The sequence below is a fragment of the Gossypium hirsutum genome, chromosome D13, assembly GCF_007990345.1.
Source record: "Gossypium hirsutum isolate 1008001.06 chromosome D13, Gossypium_hirsutum_v2.1, whole genome shotgun sequence".
Classification (NCBI taxonomy): Eukaryota; Viridiplantae; Streptophyta; class Magnoliopsida; order Malvales; family Malvaceae; genus Gossypium; species Gossypium hirsutum.
The window spans coordinates 16,102,804-16,116,816 of NC_053449.1; the positions used below are offsets into that span (position 1 = coordinate 16,102,804).

General features: G+C 32.1%; 1 protein-coding gene across 1 annotated transcript; it reads right to left on the reverse strand.

Moving 5' to 3' along the window:
* Positions 1–4,996: 4,996 nt before the first annotated feature.
* On the reverse strand, positions 4,997–7,423 carry LOC107918790 (uncharacterized). Its single transcript, XM_016848378.2, has 5 exons — positions 7,070–7,423; positions 6,895–6,967; positions 6,022–6,073; positions 5,840–5,909; positions 4,997–5,319 (listed from the first exon to the last, which is right to left on the reverse strand). The coding sequence occupies exons 1-5, from the start codon at positions 7,163–7,165 to the stop codon at positions 5,233–5,235; spliced, it is 378 nt and encodes a 125-aa protein (XP_016703867.1). The 5' UTR covers positions 7,166–7,423; the 3' UTR covers positions 4,997–5,232.
* Between the last annotated feature and the right edge of the window lie 6,590 nt (positions 7,424–14,013).

The following is a 14,013-nucleotide window of genomic DNA, read 5'->3' on the forward strand; positions in this document are numbered from 1 at the left end:
AGAGTTTTGAGTCCAACAACTTATCTTCAAATTGTGAGCGCAATTGGAGTATATTTGGTTTGATCCACAAAAATAAGAGAAACAGGTTCAGGCATAAAAAGCTTCAAAAATTAGTTTATGTCTATTATAATATGAAATTGAAGCTAAGGCACATGAAAAGAAAAAAGTGTAAAAGAGTTAGAAATGGGATTTAATCCAATCAATCTCGATAATGTTTTTGAAGAGGAGGATCCATTAAATGCATGGATTGAAGAAAGAGAGGATTCTATGCTTGATAGTGAACCCAATTTTTCATGGTTGCCTGAAGAGCTACTTAATGAACCTGATGAAGAAAATGTCGATGAAGAAACTCAATGCGATGATATGGATGACATTTCACTTGCTCAATCTAAAGAGGAAAGTGTTCAACTATTGACATCAAGTGGTGGTGATGGTGGTGATCTTGGTAGAAATAATGAAGATGCATGCTAAACAGAACATGAGGACATGTATTCTGACACATTTTATGGAGGCCAAGGTATGACTAGATATCCTTATGCTACTGCTCCAGGTTTGTATGAAACAAATGCATCTATTAGTTCACAACATAGAAGAGGTAGAGATGATAGAACTCATGGGAGGATGAGAGAACACTTTCATGATTCATTTACAAGCTCATCATCACGTGGTTTAGCTACAAATGAGAATGAAATTAGTGAATCATCATCTTTGAGTTCTCATTCCTACCAACCAAATGCATTTTATCCACCTTACTTTGGACATAATTCAAGCTATGGATCTTTTGGTTATCATTTACCTCATCACATGTTTCTTACCAATGATGCATCACATGGTTCTATCCCTCCACATTTTGCATACAATGTGATGTCTTTTTCACATGGAACGGGAGGTGATCGAAACCAAGGGAGTGATGAAAATAGAGATGATTTAGATCATTTATATCATTCAATATGGTGGTGAATTATATAACAAATAGAGTTTTTATATTTGTATGTTTATATTTTTCCTTTTTAAGTTGATGTAAAATTAACTTTTCATGTCAAAATATGAGATAATTTATATGTTATTTATTAAAATTATGGTTGTTATTATTCATGATTTAGTGTGATAATGTTTGTATGGTTCATATTTGTTTTCAATGAATTTTTATTTATAAAATTATATTTTTATTTTTATAAATTAAATAAAACTCATAAAAGAGTATCATTAATATTAGAATAATAAATATGATTGTAAAATGTATAAATATAATATTTTTGAAACATTGTGATTTTTGAAAAAAATCACGTCCGCAACAACTATTTGCATTACATAATGTCCGCAGCATTCGCAACTGCAATTTAATACTATACGACCTATTCAACTGTAAAAATTTTATCCATCATATGCCTCGACTACATGAGCTTCGAAAACACTAGCCCTTTGACCTGAGAGTGCCTCTATAACACCACCATCATCATCCCACAATACAACAGCAAAACTAGAAGCCCCTTTCCGCCTGAAAAACCACTACACCAGTATTGCATTTATAACAGCCACGTGTCGGAGCCGACCAAGTGGTAGCAGCTACTGGAAGATGAGATGGTTAGTTAGGTTACTGTTGAAGAACAGCTTGAGAATCAACCCAATTTTACAAGAAGCTGACTAGCCGTAACATCCCACTCATACCAAAGAAACCAATTTTGTTTGAACCACTAAAACCATAAATATGCGAACAACCAGGGCCGTACTTCGCTTCTAAACAATCCTCGATGAAGCTCGAAATAGTAGTAGTACTGACCGAAGAAAAAGAAGAAATGGAAATACCCTAGTTACAGCCATTTTGTTCCTCCAATGTGGAGCCACCACCCAGTTCGCTGCTGTCCCTTTGAATCTTTGTGCCCCAGACAACTCCATTGAATCTCTGTCCCTTTTTTTTTCCTTCTCTTCTCCTCTTTTTCTTTCTTTTTTCTTAACTCTAGTCACCGCTGTTCATGGCCTTCTCCTACCAACCGTCATCACCAAATGACTCATCTTTTCCTCTTCTCAAATCTCAATTCAGATTTCCCAATAAGCTTTCAAAATATCGAGATTAAGACCTCAAAGCTTTGAACAAGGCTTCAATGGATCTTCGTCATCCATCGCGGCTCACCATCATATTTCGGCCATGACTCTTTTCTTTCCAACCATGACTCTTGACCACTCGGATCATTGAACTGGTGGCTTGAGTTCTTCAACTCAAAACCCGAAATGGGTGTGGGTTTCTTCTCTTTTGATTCTCCCCATTTTTTATTTTTACTTTTCTCTTTTAATGTAGGCCAATTTGGGATTCTTGTTCTTTTTTTCTAGTTTGATTTTAGATGCTTGCTATTTAGTATTTTTGTTTTTGGTTGGGATTTCACGGGTCTAGAATGTTTAGGGGTTGAGATTTGATGGTTATGGTGGTGGTGTCTTGGCAAAGGAGTGACAGTGAGTGATGATGGTATGGTGATTAAATGATAGTGGGCTTGTGAAGGTTGCTAATGTTGAGGGTTGTGGTGAGGGAGTTGAGAGGGATGAAGAAAAATGGTGAAAATCCCTATTTTTCTCTTTTTGTTTTTGCTATTTAATGGTGGCGTGTGAGAGGGATGATGGGAAAATGCCCAACATGACCAGTCACCCGTCCCGTTAAGCCTGTAATGGAAAATGTTAATAGGTGACTGATTTGTCACTTTTTGGTAATGTTAATGATCGATTTGTTATTCTTTGAAAGTTGAGTGACTAAATTGAAAGTTAAGTAATTGTTTTGTCATTGAGGTCAAAGTTGAGTAACTATTGGTATAATTTATCCTTAAAACAATGGAGCAATATATGATCAATGGTTTTAGGTTCACCACACCAACCACACCAAATATCAACGTTAAGACTCCTAGTTGCACTGTTGGTGCATAAGTCTCATTCACAGAATAAGATAACCATTGTCATTGGTATAAAACAAAAAAAAATTGAAAGATTTAAAAATAAATATAAATAACTTTATTTTTTAAAATAAAAGTTAATTTATAATTATTAAACATAAATAAATATAAAAATATCAAATTTGAAACTCAAAACCCTAAGCCTAAAATCTAAACTTGAAAAATTGGTTCCTGAAACTCGAGAGAGAAATAAAATAATCATAATTAATATTTAATTATGTTTAAATAAAGTTAGTAGTATTTATTTTCAAGTCCTTCAATATTTTTTATTTTACACTAGTGATGATTTGTCATCTTATTATTAACTAATGGTGCATGAAATCTATACACCCACGGTTAGGCCTGCTCATGGGCCGAGTCACCCAGCTCGACCCGAAGGCTCGCCCTAAAAGTGTAAGGGTTTGAGCAAAAATATAGGCTCGAAAAATGGGTTAGGGCAAAAAAATTATGGCCCGTTTTAAAAAAAGGACGGGCTTCGGGTATGACATTTTGGCCCGAGCCCGGCCCAAATTCACTAGATGCCAAAAAAAATGTTTTTTTTTGTTATTTTTATGATATTTTCTTGTTGTTTTCTCCCTATTTTGCTATAATTTCATTATTATATTGCTACTATTTTGTTGTTATTGTTTGGATATTTTATAACACTTGTTTTATTATTACTTTTGTTATTATTTTAGAGACATTTTCTTGTTAAGTTGCATCTATCTCAGTATTATTTAAGTATACATATTTTTTAAAAGTTATTTTCAATTTGCTTGGAAATAGTTGTTTTAATGTTTTTAGTATTTTTGATGTATTATATATATTTAAGAGTTATGTAAACAAATAGTATAATATAAAAAAATTAATATGAGTGGCCGAGTTGGGCCTGTGTTTTAGCATTTTTATCTGGACTGGGTTTAGATAAAATTTTAGGCCTATTTTTCGGGTCGGACCCTAGCAAACAGGCCTTAATTTTCGCTTGGGCCTGGTCCGGCCCATGAGCAGGTCTACCCACGGTGCATCAAATATTAATCCTAAATAAAAAGTTGAAACAATTTTAGACCATTAGCATGCAAATTATTTCTATCTCATAGATGAATTTTAAAACTTACAATAAAATTAGCAAAATATCATATATTTTGGAAAAAAAAAATATGATAAGTATATATATTCTTAATTCAAATGTGTATATAGTTGGAATGTTATTTGAAGAATAACTTGTTTCATCAGTTATTGTTATTATTATTATTATTATTACGTTTTAGTTGAAGAAAAATAAATTGAAGTCATAAAAATAAGATAAATATGTCTAAAATGTCACATTAGCATGGAGTACATAAAGAAAATGAAGAAAATGTAGTATTGAGAATCCCTCTTATATTTCAGAATTTTGATACTATTGGAAATAATAAATTACTGGCTCAAAATGATATTTGAAATGTTAAGCTAAAATTTAACATTGCCCCAAAAATGTTACTTTACTTCAACCAAAGACACCCTAATAACAAAATCTGTTGTTTTTAAAATTTATTATTTTTTTAAAAAAATCCAATTAAATTGATATGAAATTTATAAATAGTAATTGGATTAGACTCGGGACTCCATGAATTGGATTTAAAAAAATAGAAAATTGTTTAAAAAAAAATCAATTTACTTATAGGTGTTTCTCTACATTACTTATAAACCCCTAAATCTAAACTAATTAGATTAGAGTATTATACGTGCTTCAGTGCTCTAATCACTATTTTCCTAATGCTATCAACTGAACAAAAATTCAATTAACTATTTTTTTAGTACAATAAAAATGTATGAAAATAAATCATATTTTTATGTAGAGTATAAAAGAAAATAGTGAGAAGAAACAAATGTAAAATTTTAAACACTTTTTTTTTTCATAAAGAGGGGAAAAAAATAGCATATCTTTTATAAATAAAGATATATAACTTTTAATTACAAATTAGGTTTTCCATCAATTATCTATTTATTCTTTTATCACTTTGACTGGTGATACATTCAATTAAGAATATTAGTATAAGTCTAGATTTTAGAAAAATATTTTACCCAAAAAAGAGAAATCATAAAGTAATAATAAGCTGAGATAAAAAATAATAATAATAAAGTAATAATAAGGTGTCAAAAGATGGTAGAGCCAAACTAATTACATCCCATCAAAATTGCAACCTAATTTTTACAATAATATTGTGCAAATTGATAAAGGAACATTATCACAGTTAGAAATCATCAGATCTCAAGTAAAAAAACCAAGTCTAGTGCAAATATCAGGATGCCCCCCCCCAAATTCCCCAAAATTGATTTAGGGTTCTTCCTTGACAAAATAGCTTTGTGGCAAGCAAAAATCTTCCTCATGGTTTAGGATATCAATCTCTTCATCATCTGGTTTCTGATATTTACAAAAGAGAGAAATTAGCTTAACAAAACTATCTTTTGACATCACCAAAAGCAATAGCACTTTTTATTAAGGGTTTTAGGGCTACTTTTCCTTCTTTTCTTTTTTTTTTTTATCAAAAAGACTTTGTACCATCAACAAACATTAACTAGCAACCCAGTTTTTCAGGAGGCACTTTCCTCCTATAATTTACTTGGACTTGATGGTGAGCATCGGACTTGGGTATGTGCTAACATGAGTAAACTCGATTTTTTTTTTCTAAGTTTTCTATATTTTTGGAGGATCATATATGTGCATATCAATATTTCAATATACATCAGAAATAGATGTCAAACAGGGGTACTTAGAAGAAAATGAAGAGTATAAGTAACAATGACTTCCTCATCTAAGATACAAGACAGCTACCAATTCTTATGTTGAGACCAAGACAGTAATCAATGCATAAAACTCATCTTCAAAGGAATACCATATTAACTGATGGACATGAAAATTAATTATAGAACAGGCAAGTTACCAGCACTTCCAAGTTGTAGAAACGATCTAGCAACTGCAGAACCTCGTCTGGAGAAAAATGCCGGTCCAGGCTGTGACAAAATTTAGCAAAACGATAAGTAAAAATGAAAGAAACAAAAATGACAGAACAGGATCGAAAGAGGGGATCAGTTCGGAGCAGCAAGAACAGGAGGCAGAACAAACCTTTTCCTCAGGAATTCCATCAGACCATAGAGGACAAAGTGGCGATGCACGCCTGCGAAGAAGCAAATTAGATTCAAAGTTATGCATTAATGTAGATTGTTAAAGACCAAAATGAATCCTAGTTATTTTACCATAAAAATGTGCATTAACTGCTAAATGCACCAAATAATTTACCACATATAAGTTATTTGAACAACTGAAGTAGCTCTAAGGTTTGAAAGCTTAACATTGGCATATAAACAATATACATGAAGCACCATTTGTTTTTGAAGTTACAATTTACAAGTATATCAACAGTTTCCATCCAAATCAATCATTACAAGCACTGAACTGAACAATTAAGTCAACAATCAAACTAACTTGCGCATACATGATTTACACATGAGGGACTTGAACTTGGAATCTAAAAGTTCCTAATGCCTCAACCTTGCCATTTAGCCAATGTCTCATTGACATGAAAAACACCATTAGGTTCTAAAACTACCAGATCAAATACAGAATCAAGTCAACTACAGAAATAAAAAGCTGACCTTTTTACTGCAATTACCAGCTAAATACATATTCATTAAAGGTTTTTGCTGAAAATATTGCTTAACCATTTTTCACCACAGCAATAAGAAAATTAACGGAATCAACATTTGAATTGATCACATTACTAGCATGTTAAAAAGTAATTCACAAACTGAATCATAAATACAAATTTCCAATAAAACTTTACAATTAGAATCCAGAAAAAGAAAATTCAATTCATTTTTTTTCCAGATAACTCCTAAGAATCAATATTTAAACTGAAATACAAAAGAACTTCTCCCTATAAAAAAACAATTCACAAATTTAAAAAAAAAAAAGAAGAAGAAGAAGCGATGAACGTGCCTCGTAATTTGACGGGAGGATAAATTTCAAGTGCTTCCAATAGCCTGAGCTCCAATTCCACCTCCTGTTGCTCCTAATAAATCAACAGATAAATATAAAATTTAAATAAAAATCAACAAAAAAAAGTGATTACTAATTGCATAAAACGGAGAAAAAACGAAACGGCGAGAGAAACCTTAGGAAGAGAAGAGGCGGAGGACGGCGGAGCTTTGCAAGGAGAATGTACGGAAACGCCATCTTGTTCCTCTTCTTTTTCTCTTCCACCCTCCATCCCCTCTTTAATTACTTTTCTGCAGTCGTAAAAACAAACACCAGTAGGTGAAATTACTTATACTATCTTTCAGATTAAACTTCAAAATTTGAACTATTAATATTTTTTCCCCTTTCTTGGGCTGGATCCGAAATATACTTCCCATTCCAAGTTTTGTTTTGTTTGTGCCACGATTGGTACGGCCCATTATTTTGGTAGATTTCATGGGGAAATAAGAGACCTTGGGCTTCCTTACCTCTAAATTTGGAATACCTTAGTAATTCGTCAAAATTTCATCCCAATGACAGCTATATCAATGGTTCCACTAGAATTTCTTTACCTTAAATTTTACTGCTGAATTCTAATTTTGATTATTTGAAATATTTTATTTTTGTATTTAAAAAATATTAAAAATTAATAAATTAACTGAAAATTTTGTATTTAATTAAATAAATACTTGAAGAATAGAAATATATAAAATAAGTTTTTAATATTATATTATTTAACTTATTATTGTTAAATATTAAAATAAGATATAAAAATATTTTCATTGAATTTTGTGTTCAAATTATTCTAAATTAAAATTGGACAGTAAAGTTTAATAAAAACAAAAATTTAGTGGTAAAATTTAATCAAGTAAAATGGCAAAATTCGATGCACAATTAAAGCATGGTAGTAAATTTAATTCATAAATATCAATAAAAATAAAATTACATACTAATCCAATAATCTAGTTTTTTTTTAAGTATATTGGAGGAGTTAATTCTTTATATTTTATCAATTTTTTTTATGCATCTAAAGGTATGAGATTTCCCCTTTTGGAATTATTGATAAGACTCTCAAAATTAATCAAAAATAGGAACCCTAAAAACCTCACAAGGAGAAACATCATATGATTGTGTGAGTTTAGCATAATTATAATGGTGGAAATATGATGTTTATAACCAATGGTATTCGTTATTTGCTGAAGAAGAGAAAGAGTGAAAGAAGAAAAGGTCATTGGGACCACATGGTTTCATTGTCTCTTCACACTTACAGCTGATTTCATATATTGCAACATCTAAATTTTATTATAAATTTATGAAGTTTAATTGTTTTTAAAACTTAATGCGCATGAACAAAAGTTGGCTCACAGTAGCACGTTTTTCGTCTCTCTTTGTTTGTTCACAGTAGCAAGTCTTTTGTTCCTTTGTTTTGTCGGTTTCTTTTGATTTCTTTATTTTTTATGCCACCTTTGCCTTTTGCTATTTTTGCTTTCGAAAATGGAAAAAAAACCTTGCTAAGTTGAGTATAGAAGATGTTAAAGAAGAGGTTTGGCAATTTTCTCATGGATTTGAGTTGCAGAAAAAGGCTTATGAATTCAGTCTTGTTGGATGTTTTATTACGGCGAGTGTGATACATTTTCCTGCAATGAGAAACACTTCGACAAATCTCTTGCATTCATTGGGGTAAGTTCAAATTTCAGATTTGGGTGAGAAACGTTTTTTATTCAAACTCTTTCATGCACTTGATATTGATAGAATGATCAATGGCGCCCTGTTGACGTTCAATAACCACCTTTTGGTGTTTTACCGTTTAAAGGAGGATGAAGATCCGATGCAAGTTCCTTTGGTTTTCTCGTATTTTTGGGTCCAAATACATGATTTACCCTCTGGTTTTTTTTTTGAAAATGTTGCTAGATAGTTCAGAAATTTCATTGGAAATTTTGTGGAATATGATTCTAAACTGCAAAACCGTGGGTATACAAATTTTATGAGGATTCTAGTTCAAGTAGATGTTCGTGTTCCATTAAAGAGACGAAATAAAATAAAGATTTCTCAATCGAGTTTTGTTTATGCGAATTTTAAATATGAGAAATTAACGCTTTCGTTTTATTTGCGGATGTTTGGGACGTGGTGATAAGTTCTGTCTAGTTAGATTATCGCGTGGATAATAAGAGTTAGAGTTAGGTTAGGATTTGTCGTTAAAAGCATAGTCAATAAGGGAAACTACCACGGCCAATTTTTGGCTTTGTGAGGAAGATGATGCAAATTTTTTGAAAGCCAATTTTGAAAAGCAAGATTCTAGGAGAAATTTATGGAATATTAGAGGGCAGGAATCAGGGTACAAAATTAATCCCATATTGGGATTAAATTTGAAAGTAAATTCGAATATTATGGAAAGAAAAGTGGTGGGCTGCTCAAGTGGTTTAGGTAAAGACACTATGGACCATGACTTGGAAAACAACCCATTAGAGGGTCTTGAAGGCAAGAAAAGACAAAGATCGAATTTTTTGAGCTCTATAGTTTCTGAGTTTTCAGATTTGAGGGGGATCGATGATGGGTATAAGAACACCCTACTCAAAGGATATCAGCGACAGTCGACCAGATGCAATGAAAATTCTTTGTTGGAATGCTCGTGGATTGGGGAATCTGCGGGATGTTCGTAGAATTCGACATATGCTAAAAATTTATCATCCCCATATTGCCTTCTTTATGGAGACTAAACTAAATTCGAATGTATGGAGAAAGTTAAGAAACAGTGTGGTTTTCAATGTAAGATTGATGTTCGGGCTGAGGGTACTTGTGAAGGATTGAGTATTGGGTGGAATAAGGGGTGTTTTATTATATTGAGGAATTTCTCAAGAAATCACATTGATGTAGAAGTGCAAGAAGTTCCCACTAAGCCCAAATGGAGAATGACAGGTTTTTATGGTGTTTCAAATTCTCGTCATAGAATTGAATCATGGAATCTATTACGATTGTTAGGACATGATCAAAATTTTCCATGGATGGTATGTGGCGATTTTAATGAGATTATGTATGCTTTTGAAAAAAAATGGCGGCATTCCTAGGGATGAAGGACACATGGAGGAGTTTCAATTGGTTCTTATAGAATGCCAGTTAGAAGATATGGGCCATTTAGGTCCTCGGTTTACGTGGGAAAAGGGTAATTTGCTAGAAAACAATATTTGAGAAAGACTCGACCGTGGAATGGTAAATGCTGAATGGCGGTCATATTTTTTTGAATTCTCGTTACGCCATCTCTCTCATTCTATTCCAGATTATTGCCCCTTATTTATTAATACATGGAATGAAGCCCAACATCATACAAAAGAAAGTTTCGCTTTGAAACTTAGTGGGCTATGTAGGAAACTTGTGAGGTAGAAATAAAACATCTATGAGAGAATAGTTTTGGTCACGTCACTGATCGACTTGCTCAACTTTGTGGAGGTTTACAAAAACAGATGGATAATTTGAAAAATGACAGAGTCGATAAGTCGAAGAAGCTTCTTAGGCGTATAGATCAATTGGATGCGATGGAAAGAACGAAAGAGAATCTTGCTGAACTGATTGATGTGAAAGTGCATCTTAATATGGAAATCGAAAAAGAGGAGTCATATTGGGAACAAAGAGCTAGGGTGAATTGGTTAAATTTGGGGATCGAAATACAAAATTTTTCCATAATTGTGCTTTACAGCACAAAAGGATAAATTGTATTAGAGGTTTGCCTGATGAAAATGGCCAACTTATTTCAGGAAATTCTGAAATGGCTGCTATTGCTAGTACGCATTTTTCAAAGGTTTTTCTACTTAAGGGATTGGCGACACGAATCACATTCTATTATGGGTGGAAAATTGTATTTCTCAAAGTCTCCTAGCCAAGTATAGTAGAGAGGAGATTTGGACAGTCTTGAAAGAAATGGGTCCAACAAAAGCTTTAGGTGCAAACGACATTCCAGCTTTATTTTACCAAAAGTATTGGCACATTGTTGGGCAGGACATTAGATCGTTTTGCTTGGATGTTCTAAACTGAGGTATTTCTCTAGAATCCTTAAATCTCACTCATATTATTTTAATTTATAAGGTTGCTCATTCGAATGATCTAAGGAAGTTTCAGCATATTAATTTTTGCACGATGCTTTATAAGATTATATCTAAAACAACAGTAAATAGATTTAAACAAGTCTTCGACATATGTATTGATGAAGCACAAAGTGCTTTCGTGCTGGGAAGACTCATTACGGACAATATTCTTCTAGCCTATGAAGTATTGCATGTTTTTAAGTGAAAGAGAACGGGTCAAAAATGTTTTTTGGCTCTAAAACTTGACACGAGCAAAGCCTATGATAGAGTGAAATGAGATTTTTTGAGAAGTATGATGTTAAAGATGGGATTTGATCGTTCATGTGTCATATCCCAAAAATCAAGTTAGTAGAAATTGGGTTAATGAACCAAGAGCGGTCACGCTCAGATTTTTTTCAAATGATCTTTTTCTCATTTGATAATAAATAAGTATCAAGTATAGTGATTGAGTAATGCTGTCCTTAATGATTTGTGTTCGAATCCCTTCCCTCACATTATTTTCTATATGGTGCAATTTTTCTTCAAATCTTAGCAAATGTCACACCATGTTTTTAAAATAAATATTGTAGTTTGTGAAAAAGGAAGTTGACTTAGTGGTTATGAGCTTAAATAATTTCCTAAGAACCTTGGGTTCAAATTTCCACACTCTTCATATTTTATTTAATTATTTGGCAACTTTTGCATGGGAAAAATCTTCCATAACCATCCACTCCTAGTTACCATGCAAAGGAAGATTATTTCCTCTTTTAACTAGCTAACTGTCCCTCTTAAACCTCCCTTTTCACTCCCATGGTCCCCTTTTTGCTCCTTTATCCCCTCAACATGCCTATTTTCTTCACCCTTACCTTATGTGACATGCATTGAACATGGTCAAGGTGAATTAAACCTTTTGATGTTTATATTTTTTTCCTCCTTCTCCATTTTTGCCACCACCTTTTTTGCTCCTATTTTCTTCTTTCTTTCCTTTTTCCTTTTTCTTCCATTTCACCTCCTCAACAAAGCCTTTTTCCTTAATTCTTCCACATCTCTTCCATTCCTAGCCAATCACACCACCACCTCACCACCACATCTCCATCGCCGGACCTTCATTGTCACCACCATCGTCGTGTTGTCGCCATTGGCCACCACCATTTTTCACCGTTTTCTTTTTTTTTCTCCCCCTTTCTTTCGTAATCAACCTTTTTATTATTCAACTTCATATATCAATTTTATTGAAAGGTTTTATTGTTAATATTTTCTAATCTATCATTTTTATTATTTTATTTTATTTGTTAGTTGAGAATCCTCCTCTTTAATCGAATCACTATAAGGATTATTGAGACTACTTACCCTCGAGATTACACAAGTATTGGTAAATCCTCTGATTAAATTATTTCTTTTTTTATTCTTGCTTATGAAAGATTCTAACAAGGGTATTTCTTGTTCGTGCATGAAGTGTTTATTTAAAACCCTGAACCCATACTCCATTCTTTATAGGTGTTTGTCATTGGGACCATTGATTAAGTAAGTGATTCAACTTAATCATTTATTCGAAAATATTATTAAAAATGTCAAAATACTAACATGATATTAATGTTTAACTATGGATTCAAGGGTTGATCTCCTCTCTTAGAGTTGGGAAACAAAATCATTATTACCGGGTCATACAAATTCAGGTGTGGGTCTAAACTGATACAAGTTATATAACATTAATAATTCCTAAACAAAATATTATTATTTGATTTGTGATTTATGTGAATACTTTGAGTATTCTAAAACCAGAGACTAAATTTGTTGAAACGAATTATACTAGTAGGTGATTTCGAACCAACTAATTTTGTGAAAAGTATGTTGTGTAGTTATGATTTTCACTGTTTGAAAAGTATGTTATTCTCATTCTCATGTTAGGTGATATTATGTCATAATTGATTTTACATGACAAATAACTAGTGATATTTTGATATCTTGAAATAATACGTGAAACGCATGTTAAACATGCCCTACATGATATTATATGATTCGATTTGCATGTTTCAACATGCCCAATGTGATAAATGATATTTTGAAATGAAATATACATATATATGTTGATTGTGGCCATATCACATTCATGAGGTGGGATATTGTAAGGAGGAAGAATTGGTGGCTTCGTCTACAACCTACATGGCAGCTTATCTGCAAATATTGGTGGCTTTGTCCACAAACTACATGGCAGCTTGTCTACAAATATTGATGGCTTTGTCCACAACCTATATGGTAGCTTGTCTGCGAATATTGGTGGCTTCATCCACATATTGGAGTGTTTGGATGAATGAGTTCTAGGGAACTCTTTTTGGAGTGCAGCGATGACGGGTAGGATGTTTTTATAAAAAAATGCATAATTGTTTTCCAAAAGTTGCACTACCATGACCATATGCATAATATTGATTATGTTGTATAATATGTATGTGGTTATTGTTATTTAACTTGTTATAAGACTCACACTGAGCTTTATAGCTCACCCCCCTTTAGTTTTTTTTTTTAATTTTAAAGATAACCTCAAGGTTAGGATGCGATGACAACATTTGAAAGAGTTTCTAAGAATTATTTTTGAATTAAAGTAATTAAATTTTATTTTGATATTTTGTTATTTTGGGTTTGTAATAAGTTTGATTATGGACTGTGGCATGAGACTTTACTTTGGGAATTTTTCATTCTGATTTGCATAAATTGCTTGCATGACATTAAGTTTTAAAAACTGCATAAATTAGTATTTGATTAATATTATGCATGAAACTTGATTTTTATTAAAACTTGATAAAATCAGTTTTTTTCGCTACGACAATGAAAACGAGTTTTAGACAAATATATGAATTTTGTTTTGAGATTTTAAATTTCCTATTGAATTTACATGAAATATTGATTTTTAGCAAAATATGGTTTTAGCAAAATGGTTCGTTGCAATTTTCATAAAAATATATCAGTATTACATTTTTTCGCTACAAATATGAGAAATAAGTTCTTAATAAAAGTAGACTTAATTTCAAAATTTATAATGTTTACAAAT